The 20094-nt window shown below is 39.6% G+C and overlaps 1 protein-coding gene across 5 annotated transcripts in view; it reads left to right on the top strand.

Moving 5' to 3' along the window:
- Window positions 1–4277: 4277 nt before the first annotated feature.
- epha5 (EPH receptor A5) overlaps window positions 4278–20094 on the top strand; it is a 296129-nt gene continuing 280312 nt past the window's right edge. The window contains exon 1 of one of the 5 annotated variants that reach the window (XM_008118796.3): window positions 4278–5066. In XM_008118796.3, coding sequence (XP_008117003.2) covers window positions 4709–5066 — 358 coding nt within the window. In that variant the 5' untranslated portion in view covers window positions 4278–4708. The remainder of the gene's footprint in view (window positions 5067–20094) is intronic. The other 4 variants (XM_008118797.3, XM_016996657.2, XM_008118798.3 and 1 more) reach the window with 4 other exon arrangements.

Here is a 20094-nt window from a genome sequence, read left to right on the forward strand (position 1 = left end):
GGGCCAGTTCACGATCCTTCGGACCGTTGGAGGGCCGGATTATAGTTGGCCACCGAGCAATAATAATTAATAATAATAACAACAACAACAACAACAATAAAAACAAGGGTTGGAAAAGACCCTTTGGGCCATTGAGTCCAACCCCCTTCTGCCTTTGTGCATCAAAAGCACAAGCAAAGCACCCCTGACAGATGGCCACCCAGCCTCAATGTTAATAATAATAATAATAATAATAATAATAATAATAATAATAATAATAAAAAAGAGGGTTGGAAGACGACCCCTTGGGCCATTTAGTCCAACCCCCTTCTGCCTTTGTGCACCAAAAGCACAAGCAAAGCATCCCTGACAGATGGCCACCCAGCCTCAATGTTAATAATAATAATAATGCCAACTGCAAAAGGCCACCCTACTGGGATCTGCACGCATCATCCGAAAATACATCACACAGTCCTAGACACTTGGGAAGTGTTCGACTTGTGATTTTGTGAAACGAAATCCAGCATATCTATCTTGTTTGCTGTGTCATAATAAAATAATAATAATAATAATAATAATAATAATAATAATAATAATAATAATAATAATAAGGGTTGTAAGAGAAGAAGAGACCCCTTGGGTCATTTAGCCCAATCCCCTTCTGCCCTTGTGCCGTGGGGGCTGGATAAATGGGTTTGATGGGCCACATCCGGCCCCCGGGCCTTAGTTTGGGGACCCCTGATTTAGGCAGTGGTGCTTCTAGTTAGTCAGAAGGCAGATTGTAGAATAGGGATTCAGCCTGTGCTAGATACGGTTACAATCCCTATGAAGATTCAACTTCACACTTTGGGGGTACTCCTGGATTCAGCGTTGAAACTGGAGGCACAGGTTTCTAAAGTGGCCAAGAAACCTTTGCATATTTAAAACATGTGTGTCAACTTCTGCCCTTTCCTTGAGACACTGGCTGCGGCCATGGTGGCATAAGCCCTAGTTACTGTATATACTCAAGTATAAGCTGACCCGAATACAAGCCAAGGCACCTAATTTTTCCACAAAAAACTGGGAAAACTTACTGACTTGAGTATAAGCCTAGGGTAGGAAATGCAGCAGCTGCTGGTAAATTTCAAAATAAAAATAGATATCAATAAATTTACATTAATTGAGGCATCAGTAGGTTAAATGTTTTGAATATTTACCATATTTCAAAGAAAAAACTAAACTAGATCTGTAAGTAGAAAAGTAGGGTCAACAAAACAATATGGTATCAACAATAACTTTAATAATAATAATAATAATAATAATAATAATAATAATAATAATAATTAGCAACATTTATATCCCGCCCTTCTCACCTCGAAGGGGACTCAGGGTGGTTTACAAGTATATATACATACAATATATTATATTATACGACTATATTATAATATTATTAGTAATATAAATACTATAATATAAATATTATATGAAATATAAATATACAATTATAATCGTGAATCATAATTATTACATTGTATTACATCATATTATTATTAATAATAATATTACATGTATATATAATACGTTATAATATTAGTATAGTATAATATTATTATATAATTAATTATATAATTATATCGTTAAATTGATACAGGAGACATGATGGAAAGTTGTCTTCCTGGCCCTGCCTTCTTCATTCTGGTCTAGAATGGCAGTTAGACCGGGGGGGGGGGGGGAGTGCTCCCATCTAAAGGTAAAGGAGACATGGTGGAAAGATAATAATAATAATAATAATAATAATAATAATAATAATAATAATAATAATAATGAACCATTGATCATATCCTCAGCTGTTGTAGGAAAATTGCACAGACAGACTACAAACAGAGGCACAACTATGTGGCCCAAATGATTCATTGGAACTTATGTCTCAAGTACCACCTCCTAGCAATAAAGAACTGGTGGGATCACAAACCTGCAAAGGTCGTGGAAAATGAGCACAGAAAGATACTGTGGGACTTCCGAATCCAGACTAACAAAGTTCTGGAACACAACGCACCAGACATCACAGTTGTGGAAAAGAAAAAGGTTTGGATCATGGATGTCGCCATCCCAGGTGACAGTCGTATTGACGAAAAACAATAGGAAAAACTCAGCCGCTATCTGGACCTCAAGATTGAACTTCAAAGACTCTGGCAGAAACCAGTACAGGTGGTCTCAGTGGTGATCGGCACATTGGGTTCCGTGCCAAAAGATCTCAGCCGGCATTTGGAAACAATAGACATTGAAAAAATTACAATCTGCCAACTGCAAAAGGCCACGCTACTGGGATCTGTGTGTGTCATCCGAAAATACATTGCACAGTCCAAGACACTTGGGAAGTGTTCGACTTATGATTTTGAAATCCAGCATATCTGTCTTGTTTGCTGTGTCATAATAAAATAATAACTTTATACTTGTGTCCTGCCTCATCTCCCTGAAGGGACTCAAGACAGCTCACATGGGGACCAAGCCCAGCAATCTATACACATAATACAAGTGAAAAATGTGTATGTGTGTATGTGGAGGAGTTGTACACTTACACAGACAGCCTCCCTCCGGCCTCCACAAACAGCTATAGTCCCCACTGAGCAGGCGACACCAATGGCCCTCCTTCCACTGACGTGCAGGTTATAGTGAGCACCATGAACATACAGCCCAAACCCTGCCAGTGTCCTCCACAAACACCGTTCTGCCCCTCACCCAAGCGAAGGCTTTCATGCGGAGACCATTTCATTCTAGATGTTCTGTTTTTCCCCCCAGAACAGACATCCCAGTGTTCCTTAATTTTCATGATGCCACCCACTGCCTCTTCCTTAACCCTTTCCTATGGCACACAGTTAACAGAGGAATTGATTCACAACTGAACAACAGGTTTGGGGAGAGTTCACAATGATTTAAAAGAGTTGTACTTGACCTACATCCAGAGAGCACTGTGAACCCAACCAATGATGGAGCTGGACCAAACTTGCCATGGATAATGGGACTTGCAGTGATACTGATACTGTGACCCCCACCAACAATGGACTGGGACCAAACTTGGCACAGAGAAGCCCCATGACCAATAGAATATACTGCAGAATCATTTGGGCCACATAGTTGTGCCTCTGTTTGTAGTCTGTCTGTGCAATTTTCTTACAGCAGCTGAGGATATGATCAATGGTTTCGTCGGTTTCCTTGCACAATCTGCATTTTGGGTCATCAGCTGATTTTTCGATCTTGGCCTTAATTGCATTTGTTCTGATGGCTTGCTCCTGGGCTGCAAGGATCAGGCCCTCTGTCTCCTTCTTCAGTGTCCCATTCGTGAGCCATAGCCAGGTCTTATCAGCTTTTCCTTCAATTTTGCCAAGGAACTTTCCATGCAATGTTTTGTTGTGCCAGCTGTCAGCTCTAGTTTGTAGTGTGGTTTTCTTGTACTGGTTTTTTGTCTGTTGTGCTTTGAGGAGTTTCTGATTTTTTACTTCAATCAAAGCAGGTTCTTCACTTTGCTTTACATATTCTGCCAGGGCATGTTCTTCTTCTTTGACTGCTTGTTTTACTTGCAAGAGTCCTCTGCCCCCTGATCTTCTAGGCAGATATAGCTGTTCAGTGCAGTGAATGATGAATGGTCATGAGTTTTCTTGTTTTTCTGTCCAAATTGTCCAGTTCCACCTGTGTCCAGTTTATGATGTCAGCAGTATATCTTATGACAGGTATGGCCCAGGTGTTTATGGCCTTGATGGTGTTGCCTCTATTGAGCTTTCTTTTGAGAATTTTTCTGACCCTTTGTGTGTATTCTTTGTTGACCACAGTTTTCACATGTTTATGCTTGATCTTGTCCAGCTGTAATATGCCCAGATATTTATAGGTCTCTGGCTGGTGACACTTTATTGTTTGGCCATTAGGCATATTTATGCCCTCACTTTCAATGATTTTCCCCCTCTTCAATGCCACTGTCGAACATTTGTCCAAACCAAACTCCATGCTGATATCAGTGCTAAAAATTCGGACAGTGTTAGCCAGAGACTGGATTTCAGTTTCCGTTTTCCCATACAGCTTCAGGTCATCCATGTACATCAGATGCGAAATTTTGTGAGATTTCTTAGATGTTTGATAGCCGAGATTTGTTTTTTTGTAAGATTGTTGACAGAGGGATCATGGCAATAATGAAAAGCAGAGGGGACAATGAGTCTCCCTGGAAAATTCCTCTCCTGATTTTGACAAGTCCATAGCTTTCGTTTCCAACATTATTATTATTATTATTATTCCTCTTCCTTTCATCTCCCCCTTTCTCCTTCACCCTTCTTCTTTCCCTTCGTCTTCTCCTCCTCCTTCGTGGTGCAGGAAGAACCCATCCTTGCTCTTCCATGTTATTTCCCTTCCCTGTTCAAGAAGCTCTGCCCAGGAAGAGCAGCTCTCCTTCCTTCAAGAGATGGCACAACGGTGGCGTAAAACTGACCTACTTTACCGGGCGAGAAGAGGATGCCTTGAAGGCGCTCGAGGGGGTTCCTTCCAATCCCTTGCGGGGGAAAAGCAAAAGTTCCGAAATCGGTCCAGACCCCAGAGCCAGCAGAAATGGTAGAGCGGCTGCACTGCCTAAGACTTGCCGGGAACTGCAATCCCCCCTAACAAAATAAAGGAACGTTCCCAAGCTCTATTAAATGCGACACGAGAAGTCATCCCACTCCCTTATCCTTTCCAGCGCCCGCTCCCACCTTTAGAGGAAGGGGGGTAGATGGGGGCGTGGCTTGTGCGACCTTGGCTCCGCCCCGCTTTGCTGGTGGCTGCGCGCGGCGGCCAAGAGAAGGCAGAGAGGAGGAGGAGGAGGAAGAAGAGGAGGAAGAAGAGGCTTTGGTGGCCGCAGCGGGACCGCGGCTGGTGGAGCTCCGCCGGCCCCACTGCCGGCTCTGGTCCTGGACCTTGCCCTTGCGGAGGGAAGAAGCCAGCCAACCTCGACGGAGCCCAGGGAGTGAGCGAGCGAGCGAGGATGCTCGGCGTCCGTCTCCCGTTGCCTTGGGCGCTGCTGTGGCCGCTGCTGCTCTTGCCCGGCGGGGCGCTCCGGAGCGGGCTGGGCAGCGCGGCTGGGAGCCAAGGTAAGGGCAAACCTCTCCCATCGCCTCCTCTCTTCTTGCCCATTGCTCCTTTGCCTTCCCTTCCTTGCTCTCCCAATGGGGCGCCGTATTTGTGCATGCTTTCCAAGACCTTCCCGACTTCTGTCGACCCGAAGGTGAAGGTCTCATAGGAGCCCCATCTCCCTTGCCCTCTCGTGCCCTTTGAAACCGCCTGATATGGTCAGTGTCGATTCAGAGCCTGCTGTTGAATGGCTTTGGAGAGTCGACGCTGACCACAGAATGCGTTGCATGAGCCAACGCTGACCATTTAATGCTTTATATGAATCTTCACCATATCTTACTCCATATGAGTTTACACTGACCATTGAATGCATTGTATGGATCTACACCATATTTTGTCTTATATGAGTTTACTCTGACCACTTAGTACCTCGTATGGGTCTCCATTGACCATTTAATTCATTGTTTGGGTCTCCACTATTTAATTCATTGTATGGGTCTACACTGACTATTGAATGCATTGTATGAGTCTCCACTGACCATTGAATGCATTGTATGAATCTACGCTGACCATTTAATGCTTTATATGAATCTTCACCATACCTTGCCCTATATGAGTCTCCACTGGCCATTGTATTAGTCTATATCAACCATTTAATGCATTGTATGAATCTTCATCATACCTTGTCCTATATGTCTCCACTGACCACTGAATGCATTGTATGACTCTCCATTGACCACTGAATGCACTGTATGAGTCTCCACTGACCACTGAATGCATTGTATGAGTCTACATCATATCTTGTCTTATATGAGTTTACACTGACCACTTAATGCATTGTATGAGTCTACACTGACCATTTATTGCATTGTATGAGTCTCCACTGACCATTTATTGCATTGTATGAGTCTAAGCTGACCATTTTATGCTTTGTATGAATCTTCACCATACCTTGCCCTATATGAGTCTCCATTGACCATTGTATTAGTCTACGTTGACCACTTAATGCATTATATGAATCTTCACCATACCTACGTATATGTCTCCACTGACAATTGAATGCATTGTGAGTCTCCACTGACCGTTTAATGCATTGTATGAGTCTACTCTATTTAATGCATTCTATGAGTCTACACTGACCATTCCATGCATTGTATGAGTTTACACTGACCATTTAATACATCCAGATCAAGGCTCTGGAGAACAATCCCTATGAGGAGCAGCTTAAAAAGCTGGGCATGTTTAGCCTGCAGAAGAGAAGGCTGAGAGGAGACATGATAGCCATGTATAAATATGTGCTCATACTGACCATATGAGTCTCCACTGACCATTGTATTAGTCTACACTGACCATTGAATGCATTGTATGAGCCTACGTTGACCATTGAATGCATTGTATGATCCTACGCTGACCATTGAATACACTGTATGAGTCTACATTGACCATTGAATGCATTGTATGAGTCTATGCTGACCATTGACTGCATTGTATGAGTTTCAGCTGACCATTGACTGCATTGTATGAGTCTACGCTGACCATTTAATGCACCCAGGTCAAGGGTCTGGAGAATAAGCCCTATGAGGAGTGACTTAAAGAGCTGGGCACGTTTAGCCTTCAGAAGAGAAGGCTGAGAGGTGACATGATGGCCATGTATAAATATGTGAGGGGAAGTCATAGGGAGGAGGGAGCAATCTTGTTTCCTGCTGCCCTGGAGGCTAGGACGTGGAACAGTGGCTTCAAACTACAGGAAAGGAGATTCCACTTGAACATTAGGAAGACTTTCCTCACTGTGAGAGCTGTTCGGCAGTGGAACTCTCTGCTCCGGAGTGTGGTGGAGGCTCCTTCTTTGGAGGCTTTTAAGCAGAGGCTGGATGGCCATCTGTCGGGGGTGCTTTGAATGCAATTTTCCTGTTTCTTGGCAGGGGGTTGGACTGGATGGCCCATGGGGTCTCTTCCAACTCTCTGAGTCTATGAATCTGTGATTCTATTGTATGAGTCTACACTGACCATTTAATGCATTGTATGAGTCTACACATATTTCATTGTATGAGTTTTCCCTGTCCGTTGAATGCATTATATTTATTTATTTATTTCAATTATTTATACCCCGCTCTTCTCACCCAAGGAGACTCAGGGAGGCTTACAAGTAGCAATTGATGCCATTACAACGTTATACAATGAACTAAAACGTTAAAACAGTTAAAACAGTCATAAAATGCAATATTGTGCAATGTGTTATATGACTGCAAACTGACTCTGGGATGCATTATATGAGTCTGCCCTGACCATTGAATATAATGTATTATATGACTCTATCCAGGAAAACTTTGGCCCTCCAGGTGTTTTGGACTTCAACTCCCACAATTCCTAATGGCTGGTAGGCTGTTAGGAATTGTGAGAGCTGAAGTCAAAGACACCTGGAGGGCTGAAGATTGCCCACGCCTGGGTCTGTACTAACCCTGCAATAGAATCCATTATCCATAGAATCCATTATAGATGTTTACACTGGACATTGTTTGAGTCTACTGACCATATGTTATATACATCTGCCCTGACCATATCTTGCATTATACAACTCTACTCCGACCTGTTTCCAGTGACATTATATGGCAGTGTAGATGGGATCAGGGTTTTATGGGTAGGATTTGCATTTGCTTCTCTGTGAGGCTGAGAGAGTGTGGCTTGCACATGGTGGGATTCTATGGACAAATGGAGATGTGAAGCTTGCCCTCCAGAAACAATGCCCAGCCCATCATGCAAGCACGAGGGTAAATCGGGTTATTGTTTTCATGTATTTTCTTTTTTGAAAAAAAAAAACCTCAGTTTACTTGCCTGGTTTACGTTGTATCCTGACAAGTTGCTCGCTTTCTCTGTTTGCTTAATTCTGACGTCAGGGGAAGCTTCCTCTGCCGAATGTCTCATTGCTGTTAAAACTACAGCCCACAAAGAGGGCATAGTTAGGAGAGTTGGGAAAACCTCTTGGTAGAAGGGTGACTAGGACAATAGCTTCAAATTGCAGGAAAAGAAAGCCCACCTCAACAATAAGAACTTCCGGACGGTGTGTCCAATTTAGAGGAGTGGATGTTCCTAAGGAGTCCTTTATTTACTCATCTTTCAGTGTGTTTTGGGGATCCAGGGGTCTGCAGCAGGCTGAGGGGATTCCTTCTCTTTTTGCAGACGAGTTTAAGCTTCAGAGGTTCACATTAAAATCTAATGGGAAATTAGGGTTTGGGAAGCTGTGGGTTTGACTCATATAGGGGGCAGAGGCATTACTCTGGAAGGAAAAATGTCTTCCGTAAGATGAAGTAAGGATCACAGGGGAGCCTTGCATGCAAATAGAGGTTGCCTGCCTGTCCGCTTACTGTTGAGTTGACTACTACACATATCTCTGTGTCAGTTCTTACTGCTGTGTGTTTTGCTGAAACGGGATGCTGCAAGTTCTGTCTTGGGAACTGCAGGTCACATTCCCAATTTTGATCAGCCCACTGTCTTTTCACCTCCTCAAAGAGATAAAAGCGAGAAAACATCCATATGAAGATGTTCCTATAATTCTTGTTTTTGATTTTGATAAAGGATGTGGGAGTGTCTTGAAGAGCATGCAGTGGTCCATTGCTTCCTTGGTTAGTGTTTGCATGAGAAAGTGACCATATTTTATTAGCTGAATAGTAGCTATTGCTTGAATATGTTTTAATGTATTATATGTTTTATGATTTTATGTTTATATGTTTTAAATGCATTTATGTGATTGTATTTTATTGTGTATTGCTGGGGTTGGTCCCTGTGTGAGCCGCCCTGAGTCCCTTTGGGGAGATGGGGCAGGATATAAGAATAAAGTTGTTGTTGTTATTATTATTATTATTATTATTATTATTATTATTATTATTACTACTACTACTATTATATTCTGTTTGAGTCGTAATACACCAGCACTGAAGAAGTGCTTATAAGTTTTTTCTCTTTTTTCTCAAGGCACCCTTTCTCCAAATTTTGGCATAGAGAGACTGAAAAAACTGAACCTATAACATAAGGCTCCCATATGCTATCTTTGAGGAGGAAGAATGTTACAAACCTTTGTGTTTAGCTTTCTGACATGTCTGATTTCATTTTCATCTTTAAATGCAAATATAAGGAGATCATGGAAAGAAGTTGTTAAAATAGTTTGTTACTATTTATTTATTTATTTACTTGCTAACTTACTACATTTATATTCCGCCCTTCTCACCCCGAAGGGGACTCAGAGCGGCTTGCAAATAATATTTACATACAGTGTATTATATCAATAGCACAGCACAACACTAGCACTATATACCAGCATATTTCACCACACCACTATACTGTAATATTACCAGTAATATTACCAGTAATAAATAATATATAATTAATATTATTATATTGTATTATTATTAGTATTATATTGCATTACATTATATTATTATTAATATTACATGTATATACGATATATTGTATACATGTATATACAATATATTAATTATTAATTATTATTGTAAATTATATTGTATATTATATACAATATTATATATGCATATATATACATACATACACACATATACATATATATAATACTATATTATTATTAACTTGCTATAGTGTTTTAATAATAATAATAATAATAATAATTATTATTATTATTATTATTGCCAATCCGTGTTCTTTGGGAATGAGGGAAAGTACATATGAAACTTCAATAAAATTTGAGAATGGCTTCAAAATACCCACCTCAAACATTAATCTCCAAAAGTGAAAGAAAATGTAATCAATCACATATTATTCATAACGAGGAAAAAGTAAAAATGTTAATAATGGTTATATAACATATTTTCTCACTCATTATCCCCCTGAGGCAACAACCATTACTTGTAACATGTTACTTCTAAACTTTGCACTGATGGAGAAGATCAGACTGAAACATTTTGCAATGTGAATTTTCTTTTTCTGATCATCATCAAATCATTAGTTTATTATTGTTAAAGCCAATATGTGAACACATACAGTGAAGTTTTCATTCGTTGACAAGTTCTCCACTGTTTAATAATATGATTTTGGGATTGCTATAGTCTTATCGGCAATTTATATTAGTTGTGGGAGCAGGAAGAAGGTGAAGACAAAGGCTTTGCCTTGAGGAAAAAAAGGGGTTTTGTTAAGAAATATTCAAGTGAACAAATACATCCAATTTTGTATTATTATGTCTATCACACACAGTGGATCCTTTTTTGTAAAATTAGTTGTCATTTTTCAAGTGTTTGGCCAGTCATTTTCTTCATGTAGGGATTTCACTTCCAAAATCCTCTATTTACAGAGATCCTCTTTTTCCTGTCTCTCCAGCTTCTGTGGCTGATATATTGTGCAGCCCTGGACTATTCAGACATTTTCTAAATTTTAAACATCATACTTATGTATACCACAACTTTCCCTGCCCTTGCTAAGCAACCCTCTATGCTTCTCAGTGGTCATGTTTTGGCTGCAGTCCTATCAACACTTGACACCTGAGTTTGGTTTCTAGATGATGTTGTGATCTTTTGTATATTTTTTCCCCAGGAACGAAGTCTTGCAGAATTAAATGCACTTTCCTCCTGATCAAATGTGCTGGGCTTGCCTGCCTCAGTGGCTAAGAATCAATTTTGTCCCTGATTTTATTAGTATGTAATTTAACTGTTTAAGTAGCCCCGAATGAAACATCTTATTTTTTTTCTGACATGCATTTATTTAGTACCAAACATAAAGCCACAAACAATGTACAAGATTTTGAGTTCTTCATGTTTGTTCATGAAGCAGGGTGGAACCAAACACACAAATAAATCAAAAGTAGGAAGGAGGGAAGGCTTTGGAAAAGCAGAGGGTGAGGAAAGCAATGTGCCGTGAACTGAAATTTCTGTGTTGAGCAGAATATTGAAGATTCCATCCCTCAGGGAGCTGAATCATTCATTGGAACCTGTTGTGCCGAAGCTTGTGGGTTTCGTTAGCCTTTTCAGTTATGCCATATTTGTTTTTAACTAGGGGGACAAAATGACATTAATCCTGGTCACATCCTACAACACACACAGCGCCGGAATGACTGACTTTGCAGAACCGAGCAGATTATTGGCTTGAAATGGCACAGTGAAATTTGGAAGAGAGCAGAGGAAGGTTGGAAATACTTGATGAATTAGACAACCAGAGTCAGGGTGGCTGCATATTGTCTGCTGGGCTGATTTCTTCTGCAGCATCTATTCTTCTTTTCAGCATGTGGACCACTATTGAATGAGATTAGAAATAGACTAGTATTAATGTTCTAATAACAAGTTGGTACCACTTGAAGATTTATTTGTAAATGAATATTGTTTGCACAATGGAATAGTTTGGCCAGTTATGATGGATTGTTTTTGAAAGGGATTCACCCTGCAGAGAATTTGACCACAAATCCTCAGAGCAATAGTCTCTAATGTCCCTTTTCTATTGACCCTTGATAGTTGCAGTTTTCTGGGGTGTATATGAAGTCTTGCCAACATGGAAAAATAAATTTAAAGAACTTCAGCTGTTTTTCAGGTTGGTGGAAAAATTAAGCCAACCTCTGCCCTTCAGCAGTGGGTGTTGGTTTATAGTCCTAATGCAGGTGCCATAATTGATTTATTTTAAAGAATGGGCAAGCTTTTATTTTTCATTTAAATGTATGGTAACTAAAATTTTTATGTCAGGGCTAGGGATCATGCAGCCCCATAGATATTGCTGGCTTGCAAGTCCCAGTTGCTTTAGCTTAGCCAATTATTAGGACTGCTGGGCGGTACAGTCCAATAGCATCTACAGTGTTGCATGATTCCCACAAAATCCTAAAGGATCTTGCCCTATCAAATCTAATAGAGCTTTTCATTATTCAAAGGAATCTTGTAGCACCTTGCAGACTAACTGAGGGAGCATCCACATTTCAGGATTAATTTGCTTTGATACTACATTGGCTTAATGCTATGGGATACTGGTTGTTATAGTTTGGTAAGACATTAGCACACTTTGGCAGAGAAAGCTAAATACTTTGTAAAACTTCAGCTCAAATGATTGCATATCATTACATCATGATGCCAAACAGTATTAATTCTGTAATGTAGATGTGCCTGAGAAAACAAAGTTGGCAGCATACGTTTTCATAAATTAAGTCTGATTCCTGAGATGCAACTACTTATTCTCCTAGTCAGCATCTAAGGTGCAACAAGATCCCTTTGCATAAATTTTGTATTTGTTCATGTGTATGATTTCTTGTTTGACTGAAATCTTCAACTACATGTCTATGCACTAGATTTTGTGTAATTTCAGTCTTCATCAATTTAAGTCAAACAAAAACCTATGTTGCATCTGAGTACATGTAAAGAATTAGGGGTTCTGAACAGACAGTCTGCTATTAATGAGGCCTCCTGCTCTTCAGAACCTGCAATGGTGAGATGGATGGCTTTAAAAAGGGTATGTTAAATTACTAGTAAATATTTTCAAAGAACAGTACAGGGTTACAAAGTGCTGCAATGATTCTGGTTCTGTATATCCTGGTCAATACTTAGTTGGGGTGTAAGTGGTTAGCTGCTCAATTGTGCTACCAAGAATGTTATGTTTAGGGTGGTTTTTTATTCATTGATGTCAGTTTTATTGTTTCTGTTGTTACAGTAGAATCTCACTTATTCAAGCCTCGCTTATCCAAGCCTTTGGGTTATCCAAGCCATTTTTGTAGTCAATGTTTTCAATATATCGTGATATTTTGGTGCTAAATTCGTAAATACAGTAATTACAACATAACATTACTGCGTATTGAACTACTTTTTCTGTCAAATTTGTTGTATAACATGATGTTTTGGTGCTTAATTTGTAAAGCCATAACCTAATTTGATGTTTAATAGGCTTTTCCTTAGTCCCTCCTTATTATCCAAGTTATCCGCTTATCCAAGCTTCATCTGGCCCATTTAGCTTGGATAAGTGAGACTCTACTGTACTTTCAAATTGAAATGTTACATAGAATGATCCCTGTACCCACAGGTCAATACTCACTTTTTCGCCTACCCATATCCGACAAAGTATGTCTCCTCTAGGAGTTTTCTAGGTCCTCAGGGAGATTCTATGTAACTTCCAGCAAAATTGTTAATTTCAGTAGGGTTCGTTATTATCCATGGTTTCCTGTTTCTACAATAAGTTCAGGAATATCCCCGTGGTATACATATTCAAGAATGAGCCTCATTTTGCTCCATAAGACAATTTTTGGAATATAATCAAATGGTGACTGTTGTGATTTTTCTGTGGTCCACTGTGACAAGTAGCACTGAAAATCTTTGGTGGTAGAGTTATCTGTCTCACTTGTTTTATTGACATGATTTTCCAGTCCACACACAAATAAAATGGAGTAGCAAGTGAGGAGCTGAGCCTGCTATTTGTGAAAATCCAGCTGTGAGTTGAGCTTGAAATGTAAAGTTGTGCCATGTTCAAGCACACAGATTTCTGATATCCATCTCTGAAGCAGACAATCCGTTGCCAGAGATATTTGAAAATAAAATGTAAGATGGCAACCTGATCATGTGCATACATCTCACTCTAATACCTTGATGCTCAGTGGTGTTATTGCATTGCAAATGAAGTAAAGCCTAAATCAGCAAACTGAAAGCTTTGCTTCATTTGGTCTGTTTGCCCCAAGTTTCTGGCTAACAAAGTCAATTGGTTTTGGTGACATTTTCAAAAAAATCTTTGTTTGAATTTTACAGACCCTACCAGCTTTAGGCTCATACAGGCTTGTGGGGAGTTAGTAAATGTCACTTTAGGAAAATACTAGAAACTCTGATATTGCTTCTAACCTGTCTTATCAATCCAGGCAGAAGAAAAGAACTCTGTCTGCAAAGGGCAGTTAGTTCCCCACTGGCCTAGAAATGCACTGTAGAGGGGATGCTTCACAGGGTAAGCTGCTATTTTTCATCCTAAAAGCATAGGATGCTAGCAGACACACATTCTTCCATGTCCCAAATGGCAGCTCCCCAGTGGAGGAGCTGTTGTTTACTATGAGAGATTACGGTATCTTGTAAACCTCAGGTCTCTGGCTAGAAATGACACCTCTGGAGCTGTCTGGGTAGGTGACCTAATCAAGATTGTGTGGGAAATAAGTTTAGCTTTGTTCCATTTTAGAATACACAAAGTGGCTTTACTTCTAATTCAAAGGGATTTGACTTTCTCTAGTTTATATCCTCACCTGATCATCTTTACATAGGAGTTTATATGAATAGAGTTGAGCAGGATATGTTTACAGGAATTGAGCCAGCAACCCCAAATTCATTTACTGCTGAAATCCATGCAACCTGCTTCTGAGTACCATGCTAGTAAATGCCTAAATGATTGATGCAAGAGCTTTAATGAGCCTTTTGGCTGTCATGTCTATAAAAGGGACACAAAAGCCCTTGGGGTGTGGACTGAAAGTGAATAGTAAAGCACATGCTTTGCATGCAAAGGGGTCCCCAGGTTAACTTCACAGCATCGGTAAGGTGAGGCTGGGTGAGATTCCTGTCTGGAAACCAAAGGAATCAATGTAGGACAGCCACAGATCTTGAATAGTCCCATCTCCAATCTTCCACATTTTGCTGTGTTTTTATTTTATTAAAATAGGTGGGTGTGGTTGGAGTGTGCTTCCTTGCTGGCGTCATAATTCCTGCATTTATCCATCCAGGAACAGGTCATATTGACATAGATAAACTGCTGATTTGACTTGCTATATGTTTTTAATTTCATGGAACAGATTGCCTTCCAGTTTTATTTGAAAAAATTGAAGTATGTTCAGGGTTGTTTTTTTTAAAAAAGAAATCTTCAGTCAAATGATTATACCAGTGCCAGATTGTCTACAGTTTTAAGCTGCCTTTTAACAAAAAATGTGTGTCATTGTTGCATGCGAATGCATGTAGAGGATTTGAGGTTCTGAATAGAAAATCTCCTATAAATTCGGCTGCTTGCTCTTCAGAACTTGCTGTATTGGTTTTTCTGATCAGATTGCTTTTTAATTTTTGACATTTGGTTTCATAAATGTAATAGAGATAGGAACCAACCTACACTGGATTAAAGCAGGGGAGGGTAATTATTGCTGGGGGGGGGAGAGACCCCTCTAATGTCTATTGTTCTCTGGGAGACCCCACAAAGCTCCAGATCTCCCCAAATTATGGAATATGGGCAGATTATATTGCAAAAAGGTGATTTGATTCTTGGAACTCCACTTTTCCCTTCCCCCAATTTTCCATCAAATTTGGAATACCATATCACTTCAAAGAGCAGTGTAAATGGTTTTCCACCTCTCTGTTAGAATGAGAAGAATCTATCTTGATATATACAGTAGAGTCTGGCTTATCCAACCTTCGCTTATCCAACATTCTGGATTATCCAACACAGTTTGCTCCCACCCATATCCACAGCTGTTTCTCTAGGCATCAAGGATTGAACTTTTTATTTATTTATTTAATAGCAACATTTGTATGCCGCCCTTCTCACCCTGAAGGGGACTCAGGGCGGCTTACAGTCATATGTACATACAATATATTATATTATTCGTATAGCACAATATAAGCATTATATATTACTATATTGTACTATAACACTATATTGTAATATTGCATGTAATATAAATATATCATTATAATAGTGTATTATTACTGGTGGCACAGTGTGTTAAAGCGCTGAGCTGCTGAACTTGTGGACCAAAAGGTCCCAGGTTCAAATCCCGGGAGCGGAATGAGCGCCCGCTGTTAGCCCCAGCTCCTGCCAACTTAGCAGTTCGAAAACATGCAAATGTGAGTAGATCAATAGGTACCGCTCTGGCGGGAAGGTAATGGCGTGCCATGCAGTCATGCCGGCCACATGACCTTGGGGGTGTCTACAGACAACTCCGGCTCTTCGGCTTAGAAATGGAGATGAGCACCAACCCCCAGAGTCGGTCACGACTGGACTTAATGTCAGGGGAAACCTTTACCTTTACTTATTACATTATAATATTATAAATATTATATGCATATACAATATATATATATATATATATATATATATATATATATATATATATTTACAGATTTAACTTCCGACAATGTTGTTACTGTAAGTTGATTTTATGCAATTCTATAGTTATTTGTAGCCATTTTTTTAATAGTTAATGTTTGTGTAGTCAATGGTTTCAATACATTGTGATGTTTTGGTGCTAAATTCATAAATACAGTAATTACTACATAACGTTACCATGTATTGAACTCCTTTTTCTGTTGATTTGTTGCAAAACTTGATGTTTTGGTGCTTAGTTTGTAAAATCATAACATAATTTGACGTTTGATAGGCTTTTCTTTAATCCCACCTTATTATCCAATGTTTTTGCTTATCCAACATTCTGCCAGCCCGTTTATGTTGGATAAGCAAAACTCTACTGCACCACTCATAATCTTAAAATCTCGACATTGTCCCCAATTCCTAAAATACTCTAGTCATTTTTGCAAACTTCCAAATTTCCATTGTCTTCACCTTCTCGTCATACTCACTCAAAATTTCAGCTCTAATTTGAACTGATCCATTTTGTTAACACTTGATTTTACAGGATACAGCTGGAAAATGTGGCTGTCCCTGAATGCATTGTCACTGGCTGTCATCTTCATTTATCTGGGCAAACTTAAACTGGGACTCCTGCGTCCCTACAGCAAAGGACAGCTGCAGTAATTACATGGAGGGCCAAAGCGGGTGGGATATGAATCGCATGAAAGAAATTAGCACACCAGTGTTTTTGTTATGTTAAAGAGTAGCCTAAAGAAGCTCAAGCTGCTCATCAGGGGAATTGGGTTGGGATATTTTACTCCCTTTTCCTGCCACAGTCCTGTTGGGAAGAAATCTGTAAACCTACTTGCATTTAAAGCAGTGATTTCTCTCAAAGTGCAAATAGCAACTGGAGAAGGGCAGTTTCGGCAAGGGGAGAGAATTGAGCATCCCATCCACAAAGTTTCTTTGTTGCTCATGCTCTTCTCATCTTGCAAGGTAGAAAAAACCCTCACAAGTTAATTGTTTTAATGCCAGTAATGTCCTGGTTACATCAGTCTTTAGTTGTAAAGTCACAATCACATGTGTTTTTTTTCTGTGTCCTCCCCACTTCCTTTCTAAAAATAGAACACCATGAAAATGGACAGAATAAATACAGTATTTGCCTAGTTTCAATGCACTCTTTTCATTGCCACTGCCTTTTAGTTTGGTGCTGATAAAGGAGACAGCGTTAGGACACCATATCTACCTCCTACATGTCTTTTAAAGAAATTACTGTATATACTCGAGTATAAGCCTAGTTTTTCAGCCCTTTTTTAAGACTGAAAAAGTCCCCCTCGGCTTATACTCGGGTGAGGGTCCTGGCTGGCTTATATTTGGGTCAGCTTATACTCGAGAATATATAGTACATTTATTTTTCTCTATTATTATTGGTATTATTACATTTATTATTTTTCTCTATTATTGTATTTATTTTACTCTATTATTATTATTATTATTATTAATAATAATAATACATTTATTATTTCACTCTGATCTTATTATTATTATTGAATTTATTATTTTCCTGTATTTATTATTATTATTATTATTATTATTATTATTACATGTATTATTTTACTCTATTATTATTAAAAGCATACATGAGCACATTTACATTGAAGAAGATGAGAATAATGATTTGATCAGAGTTGGACAGTCTTATCTTAAATTTGAGCTTTATGTAAATATTCAAAAACATTTAACCTACTGATGCCTCAATTAATGTAATTTGATTGGTATCTATTTTTATTTCTGAAATTTACCACCCTCAGCTTATACTGGAGTCAATGTTTTCCCAGTTTTTTTGTGGTAAAATTAGGTGCCTCAGCTTATATTTGGGTCGGCTTATACTCGAGTATATACGGTATCAGGCCCGGCCCAACACGGGACGCTAGCCACGCCCCCGCGTTGGGCGCCATGTTCCCAGGGGCGCTATCGAGCCCCTGGGAGGCGGGGCCACACTTGGCCCCGCCTCCGGCGCCCTGGCCCTGCCTCCCGCGCTGTGGGAGGCATGGCCGCGCGACGCGGGAGGCGTGGTCAAGTCTGGCCCCGCCTCCCGCGGCGCCTGCCGTGGGGGCGGGGTCAGGGCACCCACGCGTGGTGTGGGAGGCGGGGCCAGATCTGACCACGCCTCCCGCGGCGCGGTGGGGGGGGCGCAAAATTTTTTTTTGCGTACCCCTGAAGATTCCCTTGGGCCGGTCCTGTACGGTATGTTCATTTATGTCCAGACTACTATGTTTTCCTGGAGGCTTAAGAAGTTAGAAAACAAGAAGGTTGAGAAAATATGAAAATGATGTTGTAATTGGAGTGATTTTTCCTTTATACAGTTTTAATTGTTAGGAATGGAAGTGGTTTACCTTTATATGCACAGTATGGCCATTGCCTCTGCTGGGAGCAGTATCAGTAGTTTTATTTATCCACTTCCAATAAAGTTTGGCCTCTATATATGTTTTTAGATCTAGTATAACTCTATGGTAGCCTAGGGCCAGAAGTCCTTTATTTTAAAAGGGTTAATTATAGTCATTTTGTACAGTAGAGTCTTACTTATTCAACACTCACTTATCCAACGTTCTGGATTATCCAACGCATTTTTGTAGTCAATGTTTCCAATACATTGTGATATTTTGGTGCTAAATTCATAAATACAGTAATTACTACATAGCATTACTGCGTATTGAACTACTTTTTCTGTCAAATTTGTTGTATAACATGATGTTTTGGTGCTTAATTTGTAAAATCATAACCTAATTTGATGTTTAATAGGCTTTTCCTTAATCCCTCCTTATTATCCAACATATTCGCTTATCTAACGTTCTGCCGGCCCGTTTATGTTGGATAAGTGAGACTCTACTGTATATCCATGCAAAGTCCAGGAATGTTTCTCCTGCGGATATGGGTATCGTAACATAAACCATTTTGCTTATTGTTTTAGAAAGTAAACAGTACCATGTAATTCCTTGGGATTTACCTCTCTGTAAATGTGATTAGTCTCAGCCTTTTTTTTTAAGTGACCAGAATTAACATATACTTCAGTCAGATGGCTGGTTGTAGAAATAACTGCTGACAGTGCTGTCCTCCTGAAAACTAATAAATGAAAAATGGGGGAGAGGAGGTGGCAGTGAAAGATGAAAGTGTTTGTCGCTATAATGCCACAATGGTAAATTGGAGATCTAAGGTATGCCCTGTTGGTAGCTTAATTGTGTCAATGAAATGAGGGAAGCAAAAAAACTTGAATGCCTAAATCTCATGCCCCTTTCTTAAAATGTGTATTTATTTGGCTCATATATTGTGTGTAATATTTAAAATACACTCGGAGGGCATTGAGACTGAAAAAGGTAGTGAAATTCAGCTACTACAGAGACGTTTTATTACTGTCACTATGATATAGTCTTATCCCATCAAATATGTTGAACTGTGTCTATGCATTCAGGCATTCCTGAAGGTACATCTGGCAGGAAGATGTATCTGAAACCAATTCCCTGATAAGTGCCCTTGTTTGATACATATACTTGCAACATGTGCCTGCTGCCTTCTTTGATGTCTGCTTTAAACACCCATGACATAAGGTCTAGGGGGCTCTTGAGCTGAAACCTTTCTAAATACAGAACTGTGGCTGTTTGCATTGCTGGATTAGGGGATGTATTATGTGACCATCTCCAGTTGCAGATCTCTCTTTAGAAGCAGTTCATTTTCTTTGATCTATTTAAAAACGAAGAGCAATATTGATTATTGGTGATCTTTTTTTGTTGCTGTGAGAAGTGAAACTGAATAATTTCTCCTCCTTTATTTATATCTTGCATTTCCCCTTCCCAAAGTGGGAGTCAAGCTACTAGTATTATCCTATGTATGTTTACGTAGAAATAAATCCCATTGTGTTCAGAGGGCTAAAAATTAGTATCATAGAATCACAGAGTTGGAAGAGACTACATGGGCCATCTAGTCCAACCTTCTGTCACGCAGGAGAAGCACAATTAAAGTATCCCTGATAGATGCCACCCAGCC

This window comes from Anolis carolinensis, chromosome 6 (genome assembly GCF_035594765.1).
Source record: "Anolis carolinensis isolate JA03-04 chromosome 6, rAnoCar3.1.pri, whole genome shotgun sequence".
In the NCBI taxonomy this organism is placed as follows: Eukaryota; Metazoa; Chordata; class Lepidosauria; order Squamata; family Dactyloidae; genus Anolis; species Anolis carolinensis.